Source organism: Grammomys surdaster, unplaced genomic scaffold (genome assembly GCF_004785775.1).
Source record: "Grammomys surdaster isolate TR1022 unplaced genomic scaffold, NIH_TR_1.0 366, whole genome shotgun sequence".
In the NCBI taxonomy this organism is placed as follows: Eukaryota; Metazoa; Chordata; class Mammalia; order Rodentia; family Muridae; genus Grammomys; species Grammomys surdaster.
Window position 1 is genome coordinate 777,880 of NW_021604785.1, and position 17,120 is coordinate 794,999.

At 48.6% G+C, this 17,120-nt stretch overlaps 1 protein-coding gene across 6 annotated transcripts in view; it reads left to right on the plus strand.

The window, feature by feature from the left end:
- The first annotated feature begins 448 nt into the window (after positions 1-448).
- Positions 449-17,120, plus strand: part of Ebf3 (EBF transcription factor 3) — a 119,317-nt gene continuing 102,645 nt past the window's right edge. For 3 of the 6 annotated variants that reach the window (XM_028780225.1, XM_028780226.1, XM_028780229.1), the window contains exons 1-6: positions 449-1,123; positions 1,229-1,385; positions 1,746-1,809; positions 2,497-2,552; positions 5,457-5,530; positions 7,187-7,255. In XM_028780225.1, the coding sequence (XP_028636058.1) occupies positions 990-1,123; positions 1,229-1,385; positions 1,746-1,809; positions 2,497-2,552; positions 5,457-5,530; positions 7,187-7,255 (554 nt within the window). In that variant the 5' untranslated portion in view covers positions 449-989. The remainder of the gene's footprint in view (positions 1,124-1,228; positions 1,386-1,745; positions 1,810-2,496; positions 2,553-5,456; positions 5,531-7,186; positions 7,256-17,120) is intronic. The other 3 variants (XM_028780230.1, XM_028780231.1, XM_028780227.1) reach the window with 2 other exon arrangements.

The window sequence follows — 17,120 nt, forward strand, 5'->3', positions numbered from 1 at the left end:
ACACCCCAGAGCCAGTGCTGCCCTGGTATTTATTGCATGCGTGTGGGCGACTTGGGGCGCTCCTCCTCCGACCCACGGTGTTTTGACTGTGTGGCAGGTCTTGTGGGCAGGTATAACGGGCCAAGCAGCACTTGTGCACTGGCTGCGCTCGCATCTTTGCGAGATTTATTTGGGCGGGTGGTAACTTCCTCGGCCGCGGCTGGGCTCGTGGAGCCGTGGCGCGTGGCCGGGGGCGGTGGTGGCGCTCGGTGGCGCTCGGCGGCGGCGGGGCTCGCAGGGCTCGCGGGGCTCGGGCCGGCTCGCGGCGCCGTCAGGCAGTCAGTCGGCGAGCGCGGCGGCGGCGGCGGCGAGGGGCGCGGCGAGGGGCGGCCGCTCCCATATATGGCACAGGCGCCGCCCCCCGACGTCACCCTCTGACAGCGCCGCTCCCGGGGGCTTCGAGTTTTGGCTCCCGGGAAAGGGTCCATTCCTCGGGGAGAGAGGGCTGAGTTTTGTGCGCCTCCGTCCGCTGCGCGCGCCGCTCCAGGCCCCGCCGCGCCCCGCCTGCGCCCGGGACTGCGCCGCGGCACTCACTGCCCCGTTTATTTGTCTTTGGAGCAGGCGGGCCGCGCCAGAAGCGGGCGATCCCGCAGTGTCCTGCAGCCGCGGACGCCGCCTGGCTAGGATGACACCACGTTGAGCGCGCCTGCAAACAACAACAACAACAAGCGCCGCCGCGGCCACCGCGTCCACCGCGTCCACCGCGCCCTGCTCCTCCGAAGCGTCGCGCCGCCGCCGGTGCAGCCCGCCCGCGTCCCCGGCCGTCCGCAGCGCCCGGCCGCCGGTATATGCCGCGCCTGCCCGGGACGGGCTGAAGCCGGCGGCGGGCCGCACCGCAGGCGCCGAGCAGGGCCAGGGCGGCCAGGGCAGCCTCCTGCCGCCGAGCCCCGAGCGCCGCCGACCGCGGACGCGCTTTCGGCCGGGAGTCGCGGCCGCCGCCAGCAGTGTTCATGTTTGGGATTCAGGAGAATATTCCGCGCGGGGGGACGACCATGAAGGAGGAGCCGCTGGGCAGCGGCATGAACCCGGTGCGCTCGTGGATGCACACGGCAGGCGTGGTGGACGCCAACACGGCCGCCCAGAGGTACGTACCGGCCGCCCCCGCGCGCCTTGGCCCCGGCCCGGCCCGGCCCCCTCCTCCGGCCAGCGCCGCGCTGCTCACCGGGCCGCTGTCCCTTTCCTCCTGCAGCGGCGTGGGGCTGGCGCGGGCGCACTTCGAGAAGCAGCCTCCTTCCAACCTCCGGAAATCCAATTTCTTCCACTTCGTGCTGGCGCTCTACGACAGGCAGGGGCAGCCGGTGGAGATCGAAAGGACCGCTTTTGTGGACTTTGTGGAGAAAGAGAAAGTAAGTGTACACTGACGATCGCACCCTCCCTCTCCAGGAGTAGGGGGCAGTCGGTGCCCGCGCATGGGGTCCGAGTGCCCCCCTCGGCGGCGGGAGCGCTCCGCCAGGCGACCCCGCCGCCACGTGCGGTCGCACAGGCCCCTCCAAGGGCCGAGCAACTTCTCTGTGCCCTCGGACTCACTGGGGGCAAGGGGAACGCTGGGCTTGCGGCAGGAAAAGTGACATCACCGCGTAGCTGCGAGCCAGGAATCCTGCCTGCAGCGTGTGAGGCCGAGGGGCCTCGGTCCTGGAGGGGGACCGAGCGCGGTGACCGCGCCAGACGCGGCCACGCTAAATGCAATTATTTATCGTTGCTTTCAGGAGCCGAACAACGAGAAAACCAACAACGGCATTCACTACAAGCTGCAGCTACTGTACAGCAATGGTGAGTACCGTTGCCTGCTGACTGCCCTTTCGCCCTGAGCGCTGGCTCTCCCTTCCCTCGATGGTTCCAGGACATAAAGATTTTGAGATTAAAATGACATGGGTGTAAACACGAAATCTTCTCATGGCATAGAAGGAAAACAAAACATAAACGATCGATAAGTCGATGGCACTTCACATGATTAACCGGTGGGGCTTGAAGTAGAAAGTAAAAGGAGGATCGATAAGGGCTCCTGCAGAACATCACTTTTAAGTGACTTTTTTCAGTTTTGCAAATTAATGTTAATTATTGGGATGGGGTAGCTCCATAAGCTGAGCATAACTTACTTCCTGTGTACGGTTTAGAAAGGAAAGGACCCACGAGAGCGCTGGAAGGAGTTCGGACTCTGTTTCTATAGGTGGATTCTCTTTTCGAAAAATAAATGACCATATGGGCCCAGAACTGCACTCTGGCCTGGTCTCTGCTAGGCAGACTTCTTACACCCTCGAATTCGAACCGTAAGAGTCCCGAGACTTTTAATTAAGAAAAGAAAACAGTGAGAGGCGACTGGGGTTTTCTGTCTCCCTCCTAATATTGTAGGGATTGCCTTAAAGTGGTCCCAGGCACTGGCTTGCCCAGGCCCGGGCGTCCCTCTTGAGGCTCAGGCTAAAAGCATGTTGAGAATTTGTTTTTTTTCCCCCCCAACAGGCGTCAGAACAGAGCAAGATCTGTATGTCCGCCTCATAGATTCAATGACCAAACAGGTGAGAAAGTTTCCGCCTCTCTACTCACTGTGTTTTCCTTTCTGCTGAGCTGAGGTTGTCCTGGGGCTGAGAGAGCAGACTGACAAATGGATCTCCTGTATTTGTTTTTCATTTCGCTTCCTTGACATGCTAATGAGAATTCCATATTTATTGGAATAAATGGAGCGGTTGCTACAGTAGTTTATGCTGTCATTAAAACAGGACATATATGCTTTATTAAATGACTTGTGATCGGAATCAAACTCTGTCTTAATTAATTATGGTAATTAATATTTGACAGAAAAATTCCAAGATCCCCTTGTTTAATTTTTAAACCTTTCTTTCTCTGCTTGGAATCATTGCATGGGTTCCAACCCCTCCCCTCAACAAAGACAACTAACTGTCCCAAAGTCAGGCTCTCAGTTATTTTCCCTCCTCCTCTCTAGTGTCATGGTCTGGTAACACGAGCCGTGTATGTGGATTTAAAAGTTAAATGTGCTGAGGTGAAAAGTCACCTTGTTCCCCTCTAGTCCATCCTCACCTCTCAGCCCCCCCATCTCCATAATTCAAAGTCTGAGCTCCAGGGGTCACTCAAACCCATCCACTGCTCTGCTCTCTCTCACCCTCTGTCATACCTTGTAAATAACATAATTACAAGCAGTTCCTTATTAAATTATTTAACCTGTCTTGGTCAACTTTTCGGATGATAACTATTGGCCATCAGTAGTGTGATTAACTGCAGAAAGGCACCTCATTGCTTTTTGAGGGTGTCCAGTCTCTGGCTTAGTACTGGGTGATGGGTTACTGTTTTAAGGACATTGTTTCCACTTTCTTAAAATAGAGTGTTGGGTGTATGCATATAGAATTGCTAAATTAAACACACCCTGCACTGATTGCTTTAGAATGGAGGATAGGCTTGTAAGCTGCAGGGTCACACTTGAAATGAAAGTAATCTCTTCATTTTTGATGCTAACTTTCGGTATTATGAACCAAGTGGGAAAGAGCTTCCTGCAGCCCGGCACACATGCCTTCCATTCTCTGAGCACAGTTTGCACATTTTATTTCTCTTTGAAAAAGTTTGTCCTTACCTAGGCAGCCAGAGCATGAGGTTTTAATGTCTGCAGCCGCAGAGCTGTGTGGTTTTCTCCTGGAGCAAAGATCTGGCAGGTAAACGTGTTTTTCTGACACAGACCGTGGTGTGCCCTTTTGCCAGCCTTGCATCGATTCACAGAAGCTCTGGAACTCGGCTGCTGTTTGTCTGGCGGCTTTTATTTCCTTTGTATGTCGGGCAGAAGGTTTTTTTGCGAATCGCCGTAGTCTAATTGGGAGGTTTTTTGCAGGCGCTGCTAAGTTTCTGTGCCTCACGTACGGGAGGAGCAGGAGGCTTCGTTTAAAGTACACTTTTATTGTTCATTTAGCCTAGTACCTTTGCAGTCTACACGGTGCAGAAAATAAAGGCATTTAATCTCCTCACTGACGGGGATGGGGGGGGGAGAAGTAAAGAAATAGCCCAGTAACTGATCAAAGAGTCAATGGCGCTGAACCGACAGTTTATGGATTTCTGTTTGTGCTACAAAATAAAAAATAAATCAAATATAAATACGGGGATCATCGGAGGACAAGTCATTCTTTCAGAAGTACTGGTGTCGCCAAGGCCGCTAGCCCAGCAGCCCCAGGCGGCTCGTTGGCCTGTGGTGACTCCCACCATTTCTGTGGTTCCGAGCGGGCCGAGCTCCAGGCCGCGGACCAAGGCTTGCGGAGACTCTTCCCTCTTCCCAGGAAGCCAGTCCCCGGACGCTTAGCAGAAAGGGCTTTGTCCGCCTGGAAGTGCAGGAAAGTGCCGGAGGAGGTTGGAAGTAATTTCCAGAGAATTTCCAGGGGGTGTGGGGGGGGGGGAACTGCGGAGAGGGCAGCCCTCCCCTTGGAGGAATTTTTGCCCGGAACCTGCGGCTGGCGGCCCCCGCCTCCCGCCCCTCCCCCAGTGGCCTTTTCTCTTCTTCTTTGGGCGAGGCGGGCGGCGGCGAGGGCGGCCAAGCCGGGGCTCCCGGCGGCGGAGCCGGGCTGGGCGCCGGCGTGAGCGCACCTAGGGCTTCGCACCATCTGGCGGAGCCTCTGCTCAAAACCCACCCGAGCGTGCGCGCAGACACTGCCTTTTTACCCGAGAAAAAAAATCATTGTTAGCACTTTGAAAATAAACACCAGATTGGCCATTAGCACTTTTCTTTCCAAATATCATCGGGCGAGAAGCACGTGGCCACGCGGGCAGGGGCGCCCCCGGGGCCCGGGCCCTCCCGCGGGCCGCCAGCTCCCTGGCGTGGCGCGAGCACGTGCGGCCGCCGTGCACGGCTCCCTGCTGCCCGGGGACGCCGAACCACGTAGCCCAAGTCGCCGGCCTCGGCTCGGGCTCCGGGGGGTTGTGTGTGCGCGGCAGGCAGGGCGCAGGGCTGGCGCCTGGGGAGCCCGGCCTGGGCAGCGCCTCGTGGCGCAAGGAGGGCTGCCCCTGCGCCCGGCGTCTGTAGTCGTAGCGCACTCTTATCGACTTCTTCCGACAGAGCGATTGGCCTTCGTATAAGACAATGGCCAGTGGACGCCGCCAGGTTGCTGTGGCCCAGGCGCCAGGAGCCGGCTGGAAGGCTGCGCGCCCTCGCCGGCTGTGCCCGGGTCTCTGCAGGCCCTGCCTCGCCCTCCCCGCAGCCCTCTGGAGCTCAGGCCCGGCATGCGCCCATGGGAAGAGCTGGGCAGGAGGGCAGTGCGAAGCATCCCCGCGACTGAAGTGGCCGAGTAGGAGGATGGCCGGGTGTGCCTGTCGCCTCCCCTCGGGGGGCTGGACACCTGCCACCCCGGGAGGCCTGCGGCGCCCAAGGCGGTGTGGCGCCAAGGCGGTAGGCGCTGCGTGACCCCTCTCTCTGCTTGTCCCTCACGCAGGCCATCGTGTATGAAGGCCAGGACAAGAATCCGGAGATGTGCCGCGTGCTGCTGACCCACGAGATCATGTGCAGGTGAGCCCCCGGGAGGCGGGCGGCCGCGGCGCCAGCCAGCCAAGGGGCCGTGGGTCGCGCTCGCCGGCGCCGGCCACCCCGCCCAACTGCGGGAGAGAGGGAGTCCATTGAAACCTAGCAGGCCAGAGGAGGCCCCAGGCCGGCCCAGAGCAGCGTCCGGCCTCATTTCCCCATCAGTGATGATGGTCAGTACAACCCGCTGCTCAGCAGAGCGGATTAATATGTTGACCGTGTCGTGGCAGTATAGTTTAAAAAAGAAAGAAAAGAGAGAGAGAGAGAGAGAAAAAAAAAAGAAAGAAAACAGACCAGGGGATGCATCTGTCCTCGCGCAGGAGTCAGAGTTCACTGGGACTCATTTGACTACTTCCTTCTCCGACGCTCGCATCCTGAGACGTACAATTGTCTGTTATTGATAAAAAAGGAAAGCCTTTTGTACTTATTACAGAGCTCGTGTATGTGAGAATTGGATTGTGATTCTGTCAGTTAACCTCTTCCCTAGAGCAGCGATGCATCGTTCATATTGTTGTTAGATAGCGTGCCGTTACTTGAGATCTCTGTCAGAAGAGCAATTTCCCACCTGTTTTTTTTCTAACTACCACAAGAGTTTCGCCCCTACATGGCGAATAAAAACGCATCATTGACTTTGTATGTGTGGCATGTGAAATATAGTTGCAAGGAATAATAAGGAAAGGTTGTGCAGGCTTGCAGCCTACAGTAGCAGGCCCCATACTCTGAGGGGCATACTCTCCTCGGCTATGGGCCCTGTTGCCTGAATGCCACTTCTGAGCAGAGGTATTGTTACAGCACCAATATACAAAAGCTGACTTTTTCTCATATCAGGTAATAAATATAAATTACAACCAATAAAGTGGAATTTCTTTATTATCCACTTCTCCATGTACAGCAATTAACATAGAAAGCGCACAGATGTGATTTAAGCTCTAAGTGGAAGACTGTAGACTTTCTTTAATCACTTTAGCTGTCAGCTTTAAAAGGCTTTATATACTTTGCCTACCATATGGTGTTAATTTAGCTAATTTAGACATGTAACCATTATACAAGTATGCTTTTTTAAAATGCGAGAAGCATAACATTTTTGTTTCGTTTCTGCTTTAATTAAAGTTTCAATAACAGAGTTAAGGTAGGCTTAAAGAAGCGACAATAGGAGTTTTTGATAGATTGATGCACGCCTTTGTGCTTATAATTAATAAATGCCCCCAAAGAAATATTGGTTAGAGGTGGCATCTTGCATCTTTTCCAGAAATAACAGCTTGACAATTGGAGGTAAACAAAGGCTGAGGCTGTGAAAAGTTATTCCCCAGCCTCCAGCCTTTTCTCCTCAGCTGGTTGCAAAGACAAACACCAACAGCGTGTTTTCTGCATTTTAGCATTATAATTTGTACAGGAGTTCTGGCTACCCTGCTAGTAATAATGGATGTGTTTAACTCTGCTCCTTCTGGCAGAAAGTTGCAACAGAAGTTTAACGGAAGAGCATGTGAACTCACTCACTAGGTTGAAATGTGTCAAGCTGCCTAAGTAGGAAAGCTTTTTTTTTTTGACTCCTACGGCTTCATTGTCAGACTTTGAAAAAAACTGTAAGTTGGACAGAGAAAGCTGAGCTGAGTACTGAAACCCATGTTTACAATTGCCCCACAGCCGGTGCTGTGACAAGAAGAGTTGTGGCAATAGAAACGAGACACCCTCAGACCCTGTAATCATTGACAGGTAAGGATGACTTCTTTATTTTCAAAACAAAACGGTAGCAACAAGCAAAACTCTCTTGCTAGCTTGGTTTCCAGTGGCTCCTTAGCTTTGAGGCTGGCGTTGGGCTCATCGTGTGCACTGCACCATTTGTCCGCATGTGCTATCATGCACAGGTGGGTTGACGTGGAAACCCGGTGGCTCGCTCTGTGGGGATTCAGTAATTGCTTGCGAGTTGTCAAGGGAAGCGGTTTCATCTGCCACTGCTCTCACTGTGAGGAGCACTTTATGCCTAGAGAGTCTCTGGCTTTAAACCCAGAGATATGTCATAAAATGCTTTCTGCTAATTTGTTAACAAGTGTTTCATCTTTTTTGCATTATTATTATTATTTTCTTTTACCTCGGATAGTTGTTGAAGTTGAAGCTTGGGTGGTAGTGCTCTTGCAATCATCGCCCAGTGGTAGAATGAATTTAATCTGCTCTCAATTAGTTGCAAAATGTCTCCTAATTTTTTTCCAATTGTGGCTGTCGTTTTATGTCAAGTAGCAAATATGTAACTAACAAACCAAAGTTGTTATAATTGAAACTAATTACACATGCTGGTTACATTTCCAACATTAATTTCCATAACTAGATTAGCTATATGCATTCTTTAGGTTTGCTGTTCCTCATCTTGCCATTTATCATGTTCCTTGGGCAACGTGGCATCCTTTTAAGATACCAATCATTAGTCCTAATGGTGCTAATATGCACTTGGCATTGCCTTAGTGGAGACAACAAAAACACTGCCACCTTCCCCTCCTGACTCACCCAGGATATTCTGAGAAGGAGAGAAGATTTCTTTCTTTCCCAACAATGGGGAGCAGCAAGGGGCCCAGTGTGTGATTGACTGCAGATTTTGAAATTGGTACCCAAATCGAATAAATGTTAGACGTGTATATATGACACCAGTTTTGTGAGGCAGAGGTTTAGACTGTTTTGAAGAGGGGTTGAGTTTCAGCAGCTTTCATTACAAAGTTATCTTTTGATCATGAACTTTGCTGTCCAGGGTCTGAAAAATTAAACCCGGAAAACCCCACGAGTTAAGCCTAAAGAAGTCTGAGGCACCGGTGGGGAGCATTGCTAATGTTTAACTAGCTGGAATAGCTGTTTGCTTAGTGGAGAATGTTCGGTATCTGACAGAAGGGACAGCTCTCTTATTAGTAATCAAATAGGGCTGACCAGTTGTGGCCGTCACTCAGGCAGTCGAGAACAAGCTCAACACTTTATGAAACTGGGGCTACAGAAATCAATGTAATTGTATTTGTTTCGGTGTTGTGGCTTTGGAAGTCACACAGCTTCGGGTTGTTGTCCTGTGATGGAACTCATTTTATTTTATTTTATTATTACTTTGGATGGGCTAGAAGTGTACTAAGCAGCCATTGGAGTCTTGTCTGAGTGGAAGATGCTTGAGAAGCAGCTTCATTAGCCCTTAATAGATCACTGCGAAAGATGTTTCATCTCTCCAGTGATAGTTGGAGATCTTAAACATGGTTTGTTTTAAAATCATGGCTTAAAAAAAATATGATGTGATTGAGAGGCCATGTTGGTTTGACTAACATTTTAGACACTGAGTCTCCCTTCAACAGCACTTTGGATTTCTTCAGCTTTCAAATACTTATTGAACATTGATAGTGAGTAACACCCAAGACTCAGTTTTTAATGTGATGGGCAGCGCTTTCCTCCAATATACAGAATTTATTCTCTAATTCTCTGCTAAGGGGGGAGGTCTTGATTATATTTGTTTAATTGAATATATGCAAAGATCATTCACACCTTTATAACCTACGAGAAATATGTGATCATTGATATTCTAGAAGCACAAGGGGAAGGGAGAAATGTAAAAACATTTGGTTAATGGGTTTACCATGTTTATTTGAATAAGGAGGATTGAAGCTCCATTTACGCTTGGCATAAATGCTTTGGAGGTCTTAATTATTGATGAAAAATCTGCTCTGCTACTAAATTCAAAGATATGACAATTTTATAGGAATTTTAATCACCTTCCATGTTAGGGATTTTAAGGTAAGGATAGTTTTATGTACTGACAAATACGATGTACATTTTTAGCATTCTTAAGAGAGCTGTCACTTGTAATGACAAAATACTATTAGCATTTTGTTGCTTGCTGTAAATCCCTGTGAAATGATTGTGGTATTGGCACTATCTCCAGTTTAAGGCATATTTCTAGAAGAGGAAAAATGAATTTAGTGTTTGCTAGGACAGCTTGTGTTAATCAAAGAGAGAGGCTCATCTTCAGCAAGCGATCTCTTTGGAGCAATGTGGTCATTTGCACCAGAGATCTGTCTCAGTTTCATGTGATGATCATCTCTGTAGGGCGTGGACTGCCTCTGAAAATTAGTTGCTCCTGTTGAGTTTTTAGCCTGGCTTTCCCCTTGAGTATTGCAGAATCAAATGTCCCATCAGATGGGTGAGTCTACAGGTCCTCACCAGCCTCTTGTCACTTGGTTAGTTGGCTTAAAACTTCTTACAATGTGCTTCACTGGCTCCTTATGGCCTTTGGATACATTTAGCAGGTTCTGACCAGATAAAGCATATTTGTCCTGAGGATATAAACCAATAATTCCAACCTGAATTGAGATCAATGGGCCCATATTTGCTCCAACCCACACCAAGCTCTTCCACACGTAGAAACCGCTTTGTGTGTTATGAGAACAGGGAAGGAAGCTCCCCTGCTCTGGCAGGGTAATCACATTCTATAGGCCCTGATGCCTTAAATCAATTAATTACACAATTTAGTTTAGTTATCTTTCAGAAGTATTAGATACTTACAAATGGCAAGGAAGACACCTCAAAGTAACGGGGGAGGGGGCAGTGAGGATGTCTCCTATTAGAAACCTTTTAGTTTATTGTGGAGCTTTTCCTTACGTGGACTGTTTCCCTCTACATAAAACACTGTTGGAGAAATATTTTTTTTATAGTTCCATGTATTTAAAATAATCTAGCAACTTACCAAGTGGAGAAGGACTGTAACATTGTAAAGTGAGGGATGACACAGGAACAGCTATCTGCATGAATTGAATTGACCTACAAAGAGCCAGATGCAGAAAAGAGGCTTACCTCTTCATACCACACACACACACACACACACAGACACGGCCAGGCACAACCACAGGCACCTCACATATGCAAGTGTGTATATGCAAATACAAACACAGTCACATATACATGCATGAATTTTTATGGTATTGCTGAGAAGGAAGGGAGTATTATTTTCCTCATGAAATAATGTTTTCTGGGAAAACACAAAAGCAGATGGTCTTCATTAGGAACACCCATTGTCCACATATCCCAAATATGAGCAGATAAATCTCTCCTGTTTCACCCGTACATTCCAAGGGCTGCAAGTGATTACAGGATGTCGGCATAGCTGCTAAACCAAAACCACACTTGGGCTCACATTATTCGCCTGTGCCATCCGGGTCTGTTTCCTCAGGAGCTCTGGAAATGCCTGGGGAAGGCACATCAGTTTACCTTCCCCTTCCTCAGTCAGCCTGAGAGGACTGAAACACAGAGTCCAACTGTTGCAGCCTGTGGAGGACGCAGGAGCAGGGCAGTGCGGCTGCCCACTTGGGCTGGCTGCACACCGTGGGCTGTGTGCAACTGAGAGCACGCTCTGCAGGGCAGTTCCAGATGGCACTGTCTCTGGCGTCCTGCTTGCTGGCATCTCTGCAGCAGGCAGTGCCCCCTCCCCAATAAATCTGGCATTAGTCTATAGAGTTTGGGAGACTTATCATTCCAAGTCTGTCCTACTTTCCTGTCTGGGAGCCAGACATCTGTTTATCCTATTTTCTTTCTTACAGAGTTTGGAATGGCTGTAGTTTTTCTTTTTTTGGGGGGAGGGGGTGCATGAAGTTTTGTCATATTTAACAGCTGTTACAGAATTTCAGCCCCGTGGGCTCTGAAAATACTTTTCAGCTGACCTCAGATTTTTATACATAATTGACATTGGGTTGTAGAAAAACATTATTTGCTTAACCTCTCATTGTCTGCGATTTCACACTGTCTCTGGTCGGAGGGTGTAAGTACCAGCGATTTTAACTCTGTGCTCCCACTCAGCCTTCCAAAGCCTCGCTTTGATTTGTTGGTGTGTTTTAAGTTTACCACACCTTTAAAGTGATTGCAGAACACTAGCCCAAAAGGACTGAAGGTTTTCTCTTTCTTTTTTCCTTCCCTTCTCTCTCTCTCTCCTCTCTCTCCTTTTTTTTAGTCAACAGTGTTTCCTTTCACTTCCTGTCACAAAGGTCAAAGAGAGCCGACCTTTGCTGGCAGTCCTGCCTGCTGAATTATTCATGGGATTGACTTTTTGTCAGTGCACACAGTTGTGCTCTGGGACAATTTATTCATTTACCTCATTTAAAGCTCCTTTCTGCACCTGTTCAAGTATTAATATCATGTAATTTGGGCCTAATGCCGATTTTGCTGAACACTCATTATATTTTTTATTAGCTATATTTCCAAACGATTATGTATGATTATTACCAAGCCTTACAAACAGCACCGGGTTATTCCCCAGCCCCTTACATCTTCTTGTCAGGTTGTTTTCAGAAGCAGGGTGGATAAACATTTGACCAGTCCCGATGTTTTTATTCCTACTCCATCTCCAAGCAGAGAACTTAAAGCTCCCTCCCTCATGGCCTTGCACGAGCGTGATTAAATCCAACTCGGCGAAGCTGTACAAATGCCAGCGTTTATAAGGTCAACGCTTTTGTTAAAAATGCTATGTAAATGAGGATCTGCAAAAAGGGACATTAAATAAAATTAAATTCATTGTCTTCTTTAATGTCATTTACATTTTGGCTAAGCCTCGGCCTGTCAAGGAGGATTTTAAAAATAATTTTAATTACACATCATTTAGGGAACCCAAGGTTTTCTATTCAGTAGCATTTGGATAACCTGCAGAATGGAGACCGTTTGTTAACTTCTGAAATGACGGATTGTCATTCTGTATGCATAATACAGCAAGAACAGCATAGTTTGCCGTTAATTTCTCCTTCTCAGTTTTCTTGAAAGTGAATATAATTATCACCAAATAGGCCTCGAGACCCTGGAGTCCTCCTCTTGGCCTTGGCTGCGAAGCTGAGACACTTTTTGGTTCTGGGTCTGTTTTAATACATGGGGACTTCAGAAAAGGGAAAATATTGGCTAGAAATTTGGCAATATTAAAATGCACTTTGGATGAATGGAGTGGCTACAAAGACTCTGATTCTGGTTGGCAAGAGCCCCATTTGGCTCGGCCAAGCTCAGGTGTGAATGGCTGTTTTATTCCCTGGTATGCCAACGGAGAGAGGCAAAAAGTTCACCATGCTCATTCATCCTTTAATTTTTTTCATAAACTTCTGAAAATAAACAGAAAAGGAAGAGCAGCTTAACAGAGTCACAGTGACACGCTCTTGTTTAGAGAGGGCAGCACTAGGAACAGTGCCCACTTTGTGCGCATGCTTCTGAGCCCACCACCCTGCCACAACCGTGCATCAGGCATGCTGCATCTTTGTATAAGCCAATGCTGTGTGTCACAGTGAGTAGGGCGTCAGGGCCAGCATCGGGCCTAGGGTTTACATCTCTGCTCTAGGCTAAGGATGCCTACAGAGATTTATGGCTGCCTGGGCTGGCTGGGTAAGGCCTACAAGGTGACCAGGCCAGACCAATGTAGAATTGGGTTGGAAAACAAGCCACAGGCCCACAGTGACTTCCGAAGCACTCTTAACCAGCTCAGATTCTCATCAGCTCTTGCAAGGGTTGAAGCTGTATGGTGCTGCCTGCTAGGAGTAGGCAGCGGCAGGCAGCTGGTTGCTCTGAAAATGCAGGGCTGGAGGGAGGGGCTGGAAGCAGGGCTGTCAGAAGCTATACTCCAGGAGGGATGTTGACGCAGACCATCCCGCGCCTCTGCAGCAGCCTTATCAGGTGAAGAGCAAAGATATAGCCAGTGCCTGTAATCGTGTTAGGACGGCATGGATGAATTGGATTACCGTATGGAAAGCCGTCCAAACTCAGAGTTCTGTTACGCATGCTTACAGGAAGCAAATAATTACGTTCTGTGCACCAGAAGATAATTGGGGCTGGCCAGAGGCCTTCTCATGACGCTGGAGAACGCAGGAGAAGCCAGCCTCATGGAAGCATGTGGGACACACGTAGGGAGGAGGAGGGCGATCTTCCCCAGATATAGGTGGCTGAAGTTGATGCTATAATTTTCGGTTACTTTTCAAAGATGGTGAATAATTTATCAGAATTCAAACTCACAGTAGCAACGGGAGGCATGTTGGAGGAGATAAAAATTCCAGGCTCTAATGATGGAGATTGTCGTGGCAGACAGGAAGTGATTGACAAGTGGGGGTACAGGAAGTGAGAACTCGAGGAGCTTAACCTGTACTTGGCAGAGCTGCCTTAGCTTGCACTCCGAGAAAATGAAAACCATTCACCCGTCCGCTCCTGACTGCTTGCCAGAACACACGTTCTTCTTGTTTGTTTATCTTAGTAGCAAATCTCTCCAAAATGTTTGTGGTTAAAACTCTATATAATGAGACATTATGCTGGCATTATGAATGCTTTAAAATAAAAATACGGCTATCATTTAGAAAAATAAGTGGAGGGATTTTATGGGTTAAGGGTTTTCTTGTATTTTATAAGCTTCTCAAACTGGGGGGGGGGGAACTAATGTTCATTGCATTTTGGAAGCTCTCTGAAACGCTTTATTCCAAAAACACCCCGATGCATCTGTCAAAATGGTAAATGCTGTAAATTTGCCAAGCAGCTGGATGAAGAGCACTATGTTTAAGGGCATGGGCATAGGGGAACTCTGACTTGAGTTTGCTATTGTATCACTTCTTGCTCCTACCCTTTAAAAAGAAAGAAAAACAACCCCTGTCTATCTGTAATTCCTTCACTGACGGTTACTCAATTAGAAAATGCTCAAAATCTAGGAAGGGTCTGTGGATGGTGAGCATCCCCTGAAAGCAGCAGGGCCATACCGAGTGCTTTCCCGGTAATTCACTAGGAAATGAGTTTACCATGTGCAGAAAGGAAGGGGCTCGGGTGGTGTTGTTGCAGGACACAGAGCCCAGGCCTCACTAGCGGAAGAAGTCGGCTCCAGCATGTCTCTGCTGGAAGACTCAGGAGCTGCTGCACATCTGGGAGGAGGCCTCCTTTGCCCGACAGGCAGCTCTAGCCTGCCCCACCTCTACCCCTCACCCCCAACCCCTGCTTGTAATTCCTAGCTCTTTCTCTCAGCAGAAAGCATCAAGGGCAGGGTACCATGTTAAAGCGACACAACCAAACACAACTTTGGCAGTGTTCAGGATCTCAAAACGTTTACCCTCCTGATGACGAATTTACAAAGTAAGAAGCTGTCCTTCACTTTGGAGGCTGGCTCTATGCATATAGGCTTTTCTGAGGGCCTTCTTTTCTGGGGTTTTCACCAAGAGTCCAAGTTGTACACATGTGTACAGAGGAGATGCTTTAGACTCTATAAAAACAGGTAGAGCCTGAGCCTGGTCGGTCCCCCTGCGGGTGACACATGTGTAGCACCAGCCTGAGATTTGATTACAGTCCTAGATGTGTGTCCTGCCTTCCTTGGGAGTACAGGTGTCATGAGCTAGTAGGTCATCCAACTTTGACAAGGGATAGGGCCTGTCATTAGGAACAGGATGACTATAGCCAAGTGGAAGGGGTGCCACTTCCAGCCAAGTTAACTTGATATTTCTGATTCTGGAGTCAGAGATGGTCTCTTCCCTGGCTTGAGGTCAAGCTTTCTCCTTGAGCATCCTTCAAGGTTGCCAAAACACTCAGTGCCAGAGGTATAGTAGGTAGGGATCTAAGAAACATTCTGACAGGTAAGGCAGACAGGTGTTTGTGTCAAGTCCTCATCACTAAGAGACCTGTGCTTGTTTCTGTACAATGACACCCTACAGGCAGGAGGGGAGAGGATAGGCATTACAGGTGTGCCTAGGGAAACAGAGACCACAGGCAGAGAGTTTGGAGCTATGGAATGTGCGTTGCCTCCCTGTGCATCCAGACCGTTTTCCAGAGCAGTTTTAGGCTGACAGAAAACTGAACCGAAAGCATAATTTCCCTTACCATTTGGTCCTATGCTCCCTGTGTGGAGATTTTGCACTAGGTATTGGTGAGGAGGGAGACTGGTTATAATCCAACTAATGTTGATATGTATTAACTAAAGTCTGCAAATGACTGGAGGGCACCCAGGGTGTTATACCTCCCATGGAGTTTGACAAATGTCTGGTGGCATGTATCTCTCATTGTGTATCTTGCCCTGGCCTCTGTCCCGAGTATCCCACTCTGTGTCCCCCTCCTTTCCCAAACCCATGGCTCTTGTCCATTTGTCCCTGGATCCTTGCCCTTCAGGGATACACATTTAGAGTCATACTGAATATGCAAGCTTTTCAGACCAGCTGTTTCCAGGAGTGGCCTGCCCTGAAGTTTTCCTCCTGTCCTCTCATTATGTACTGCTAACACTTTTTGATTCTTTTTGTCACTTTTGAAAGTTTGTTCCTTTCCAGTCTTGCTGCTTCACTCTTGAGCTCTTTCATTCCTGAGCTTGTGTACTGCCCATGAGGGTGGAGAGTTTGCACGGTTCTGCATGTCCCACTTTGCCACGCCCTCGCCCCTTTCAAGTTTCTGGCTCCTTTACAAAAAATGAAAGCATTTTAAACTTTATATTAAGCATTTATTGAAGTGGCACAGCTCAATTTCACTTATTAGGGTTTTATTTCCTGAATAATACTGTTTGGAATATTTAAATCATGGAGGCCATAAAAAGAAGAATGATTAAATTATTGGAAAGGTAACCATGCTGCCCCATGGCGTAAAAACGGCATGAATTCAACGTTTGGTGTAGTTGTTGGCTTTTTTGGTTTAATAAATTAAACTACAAATTTTCCTAATTGCCAAACAAAATGTTAGGCCAGCTTTAGCCATTGCTGACAGTAAAACAGAACATAAAGCCTGCTGAGAGTTATATGTGGTATTTAATACGAGACAGAGTAATGCTTGGGCTTTTACGGTTAAGTATGAATTCACACCAACAGCATTTGTTTCACATTAGGGAAGGTTTGTAAATCAGATCAGTGTGCTGGGATGGGGTGGCCGGGTGGCCTTTCTTCTTGATATTTGGTTGTCGGGCATGTGGCCAGAGACGGTTCCCCATCCACTTCCACATTCTCAATGAAGCGATAAGCCCCATGACACCCGGAAGATTGGGTCAGGAAACAAGTTGGGGATTGGATTGGATGAACGGTGTGTCCCCACCATGAGAGGTCACCAGTCTGAGCTGGCCACTGGGCAGCAGCCATCAGTTACCCAGACATCGGTTGCTGTGGGTCCCCGGCCAGGGGAGGCCCCAGGGAGAGAAGCAGGACCTGGGAGAGTGCTTCACGGGGAGCGGCAGTCCCTGCCATTTATTAAACGTGACAAGCGGGCTCTAAATATAACGGTCCTTTTCCCAAAGATCATTACTTTGAACAAATAATGAGTCATGCAAGTTACTGCCCAGCCAGGGTCCCATCCAGAGCTGGGCCTTTGTGTGGCTCAGATGCAGATCCCACCCTTTCCCAGTCCCTATTCAAGGTCAGATTCTCTCCTACTCTGCTTGACCATCGGGGCACTTGTCCTGGACACTGGTCTTGCCTTTCTGGGCGCTTGTCTTGTTGGTCACAATCCTTAGAAAAGCTTCACGTGAAAACAAGCATGTTTCAGGACAGAATATCCCGACATACATATATGCCATATAGTTTGAAAATACTTCTTTCATGCTCCCAGGCCTATATGCAGGCCTAACAACAACAACAACAACAACAACAACAACAACGAAAATGCA